This window comes from Centruroides sculpturatus, unplaced genomic scaffold (assembly GCF_000671375.1).
Source record: "Centruroides sculpturatus isolate CEXI.00-Female unplaced genomic scaffold, Cexi_2.0 scaffold501, whole genome shotgun sequence".
Classification (NCBI taxonomy): domain Eukaryota; kingdom Metazoa; phylum Arthropoda; class Arachnida; order Scorpiones; family Buthidae; genus Centruroides; species Centruroides sculpturatus.
In genome coordinates, this window is record NW_019384766.1 from 412,648 (window position 1) to 417,724 (window position 5,077).

The window sequence follows — 5,077 nt, forward strand, 5'->3', positions numbered from 1 at the left end:
TTTTTATGGCCGTTGAATAAGAAGTGTTTCTTTCACAAGAAATGTATAAAATTAGTGCTGTATTAGACTTACGGTACCTAATTTACATACTGTACAGATGATAATAAACTCAACTTATTGCCTAAAATCTCCATAGCGTGGCGCCTCGCTAGACGGCGGAAATTATATATTTAATTATAACAAAGTTACAATAAGTTAATATATAATTATATATACAGTACCTAATTTATATATAATTATATGTACAGTACCTAATTTATATATAATACTGTACAGATGATAGCAAACTGCTCCGTAATTTAGCAATTAGCTGCTCCGTAGCGTGGCGCAGGGCGGAGGAAAGTAGTTCGGCTGCTCATCCACTATTGGTCCAGATTCTATCAATCTTGTTGCGAAACGAGTTGGCGACGATGTTTTAGGAGGTCCTTTATACCTATGTTGCTACAATTTTTTCGCTACGTTATAGGAATTTCCATTATAGGAATGCACATTATAGGGGGGGCGACTGTATTACAATTAATCCAATATATCAAATATTTAGTCAAAAATAAAAATGTTAAAATATCAATTATTATTGCATAATCAATGTATAATCAAATTTTTATCTTCAATAAATATGTAATTTGTTTTTACTAAAACCATGAATAATGAGATTTGGGAAAAAAAAGTGAAGTTTTCTTACTCTCCACTTTTTTAAATAAATGAATTCAGTTGCATTATATATGAAGAATGAGAGAAAATTCTTTATAATTTTACATATAACTTACTTTTGTTTATTTGGTGACATAGTGACTGGTGATATTGTTATATTTGGATTTCTAGGTAAAGTCACAGGTTGATATACTGGAGACTGTTGAACAGGTTGACGAACACTACTTTGAAGTTGTTTTTGTACAGTTGAAGTTGGATTGGAGAAAGATGTCTGAGTTGTAACAGGCGTAAGAGACTGTCCAACATTAGAAACATTTGATCGACTGAACTGTGTTGATAAAGGTGCTGCTTGTAATATATTTCTCAAATGGCCTGGAATCATTGGAGAGGGATGTGTTGAAGATGTTACCTGTGGCTGTCCATAAAGTGTATGCTGTTGATTTTGTGGCTGTCGCTCTGGTGTTGAACTAAGCTGACTTGTACTAGTCTAGATAAAAACCAAAGCAGAGATTATAAAAGATAGCTAAAAATAAAATACCTAAAATAGTACAAACAGAAAAACATTAAAAAATGTATTTGTTGTTATAAAGACATTTTTGTCAGTATAATTTGTATTTTCTATAATCTAAATGCAAGAAATCCTCCATTTGTGCTGAGGCTTTTTGTATTCTATAAAATTAATAGTAACATTTAATCTACCTAAAATAGTATGTAAACACAAAAATTTTCTAGTGACAATAATGGATACTTTGAGATAGATTTAATAGTTTTCTACAATCCTATTTAAATATTTATAGGTATAGGTTTGATCAAAATCTAATCTTTTGGATAATTTGAGCAGACCAGATGAATTTGTGCAACATTGGAGAATTCAGTTACAGGTAGAGTTAAAAACTTTATTTAATGAAATATAAATTTTTGGACAATTCCTTATGTAAATTTGATGGATGACCAGACTATTACACCATAATCAAGTATAGATTGAATGCTGGTAAAATGGAGTAAAGTACCACTTTGAAGAAAATTTTTAAATTCTTCCAGGTTATTTCTCTTCATATAAAATGATGATTGTTTTATTTGTGTGTAAGACAAAAGTCAATTTTAATTTGAATATGATTCCTAAATCTTCAAATTGAGTAAGTGATTCTAGTTTGTGATTAATTGTAAAATAAAAGTTACTAATGGTTTTATTAAACCCATTAGGTCCAAACTTTGTCAGCTGATTGCAAAGACAGAGTTTACATTAAACAAAGATTAACAGTCAAACAGCATCTAGATAGCTTGCTGCACTGTGGTTGAAAATACATTGCAAAGACGACAATCATCTATTTCTGAATGCCATCTAAACAAACCTTGACAAAACATTGACTATTACTTTCTTCACTGTTACTCCTCTCTTTTAGTTGTTCAACCAATCAGATTATGCATTTGTGACGTCAAAAAAAAAAAAACTTTGATAAGGTCACCAGCTATCCTCTGAAAATTTCCAGTATCATAAAACCTTATGACTGTAAACAACTGTTGTTCGGCAATTAACAACAAACTTTTTCCCAATAAGATTGAAAACATGAACAAATCCAGAGTTATAAAATTTATACACAATTAGGAATTCATCTTTGGAATAGATTTGTAATGGATTATTCTGATCTGGTATTACTCTTCTCTGTTCATAATTGTTGAGAAGAATAATCTTGTTGATTCATTCCATTAATAACATTTATCAAATGAATGATATCCATTTACATAAAAACTTTGCAACAAACAGATCAATATGGTGACTTCCACTCAAATTAAAATGCCATCTAAACCTGCTGATAAGCGAGTCTAGAAAGTAAGTCAAATAAACAGGGGTGTATTCTGGTCATTAATCTCTTGTCTCTTCTTTCAGAGACAAATGGCATCAAAACAAGAGATAAAATTAGTTTCTCACAGACAGTGGTGATTCTGGTCAATTTTAATGATCTCGTCTTTGTTGTTGACATCATAATTCTACCGTACTAGGTTGATTATTCAGGTTATCTGCACATGTGTGAGGCCGGGACCACACACTCCCCCTGGGACGGAAACCGGCTGTCGAGCTAAAGTCAATATATCGGTGACTTATAACCCTCCTAACGAAGTCTCCTCCCGACCGTCACGGCGGGAGTGAATTCGGTGCCCAATGGTCTGCGGAATAAATGAATCGGTAGACCTACTTCGCGGCCGTCGGCAAGTCAAACGGAAGTGACGAGGATCTTTTTCGGACAAAAAGAGAAAAACGCGAACATAATGACCATAATAAATTTTATTTTTACAGATAACAGGAAATAGGAAAAATAAAAACGGGGAAATTACATAATAATAAATGCAAAGCTCGATCCAATGAATCAAATCCTTTTTGTCCGAAAAAGATCCTCGTCACTTCCGTTTGACTCGCCGACAGCCGTGAAGTAGGTCTACCGATTCATTTATTCCGCAGACTGTTGGGCACCGAATTCACTCCCGCCGCGACAGTCGGGCAGAGACTTCGTTAGGGGGGTTATAAGTCACCGATATATTGACTTTAGCTCGACAGCCGGTTTCCGTCCCAGGGGGAGTGTGTGGTCCCAGCCTCACAGGGCTCCCCCTTTTGTAAAAACGATGCTTAATTTCGGCTGTAATGCCGCCAGTCCGTCCGTTAAACGATCAGGGTTCAAGCGCTAATTCCCGGGGCTGAGCACATCCGTTGGAACTCCCATTGTCCGGCTCATCTCGGCCCGCTCAATAACAGCGGAGAGGTTTATCCCCGTCAGGGCCCCCTCTCCGACACCAAATCCCTCCGGAAGGTTTCCTCTAGGCACCTCATCAAATGTCCCCTCGTCCAGGTTGGCTTGGGCTGTGTCATCCGTCGTCTCCCCAAGAAGGTGGGTTGGCCCCCCATTTCGAGAAAAAGGGTACGTCATCGGTACTGGCATGTACCGTTGTGTTATACGCGAAAAGAGCGTACGGGATCATCTCGTCCCAGTTCCGCTGGTCCCGATCGACCTGTGTGTCGATCGGGACCAGCGGAACTGGGATGAGATGATCCCGTACGCTCTTTTCGCGTATAATACAACGGTACATGCCAGTACCGATGACGTACCTTTTTTCTTGCTATATCAAAGAGATCCGGTATATCCTTTCGATGTAGTGACCACACCAAATAAACCACTCTATGATAGCGATGAAAATTACGCGAGTGAGTTAAGGCTAAGACTGGCCACCGCGTATCGATTAGCTCAAGAGCATGCAGAGAAAGCCGCGGGTGATCAAAAACGGTATCACCAGCAGAAAAATAAACCGTATCAGTTTACAGTGGGGGATAGAGTATTTGTGAAAGAGGCAGTAATTGCCCCCGGATTGAAGCGCAAACTAGCACCGCGTTGGTCCGGCCCCTTTAGAATCGTTGCAGTAACAAGTCCGGTCAATTTTGAGGTACAGCACGTACACACTGGAAAGAAGTTGCATGTGCATGCGAATCAGTTAAAACCGGCAGTGGTATGGTTGGAAACCTCGGAAGCGGTGCTGAGGGATGCAAATCCCCGCGCCGATGATCAAGATGAGTCGCCAACAGGTAGTCGACCGCATTCAGCGGAGCCTGTAGATCCATGGGACGAGCTAATTCTCACCTCGATTACCCAGGATCAGGTGGGGGAAGCAACTCCCGAAGAGTCCGACCCTCAGGCGAGTGTTGCTCGAGCATCGCATGGGTACGCGTTGAGAAGTCACGACCCAGTGCCAGAACAGCCTTGGGTGTTGCCGACAACTAGTCGGGCTAGACGGGAGGGGGGCCGCGGGTGACGTAGAAATGGTAACCGATACAGGTATAAATGTGAGCGCGGAAGGGGTGGTCAACGTGTCGGAAATGGCTGAACAGAGCCAGATAAATGCTCAATTACCACCAGTTCCTCTCGGTCTATTCACTCGATGTGAATAATGGTCTCTTCCCTCGAGAAGAGGTCGTCATCAAACATGCAACACAGTATAGAATTTTAACCAATGAAATTGTAAAATTTTCGAAAATGCACAGTATTTAACCCCTTCTGAGCTGCGCTCAAGTGTGACTCGAGCAAGTTTTATAGCGTTACGTAAAAATCGATCGTTAAGGCCACTTTTGAAAAAATTATTTTTTTTTTAATTTTTGGAATGTTTTTTAGGTCCCCAAATTTTTTCAGAATTTTTTGCGCGCGCAAAAAAATTTTATCGCGATTTTAATGAGCCTTTGATAAGGCTCGATTAAGGCTTAATGTTTTTTTAATGGGAGATTTTTATCAAAATTAATTAATCATTCTAAAGTTGTAGTGCACCGATTTTCCTTCGGTAAACTTATTTAAAGCTGCTTTCTGATGTCAAAAACGACTTCCGATAGTTTTTTAATTTTTTTAATTAATAGATTTTATTATATAGAAGTTTAATTAATTAGGGGGGG

General features: G+C 38.5%; 1 protein-coding gene across 1 annotated transcript in view; it reads right to left on the bottom strand.

Annotated features, from left to right (window-relative positions):
- Positions 1 to 763: 763 nt before the first annotated feature.
- The window catches only part of LOC111628911 (E3 ubiquitin-protein ligase TRIM33-like), a 63,394-nt gene continuing 59,080 nt past the window's right edge, over positions 764 to 5,077 (bottom strand). Inside the window, exon 6 of the mRNA XM_023372769.1 lies at positions 764 to 1,138. Coding sequence (XP_023228537.1) covers positions 764 to 1,138 — 375 coding nt within the window. The remainder of the gene's footprint in view (positions 1,139 to 5,077) is intronic.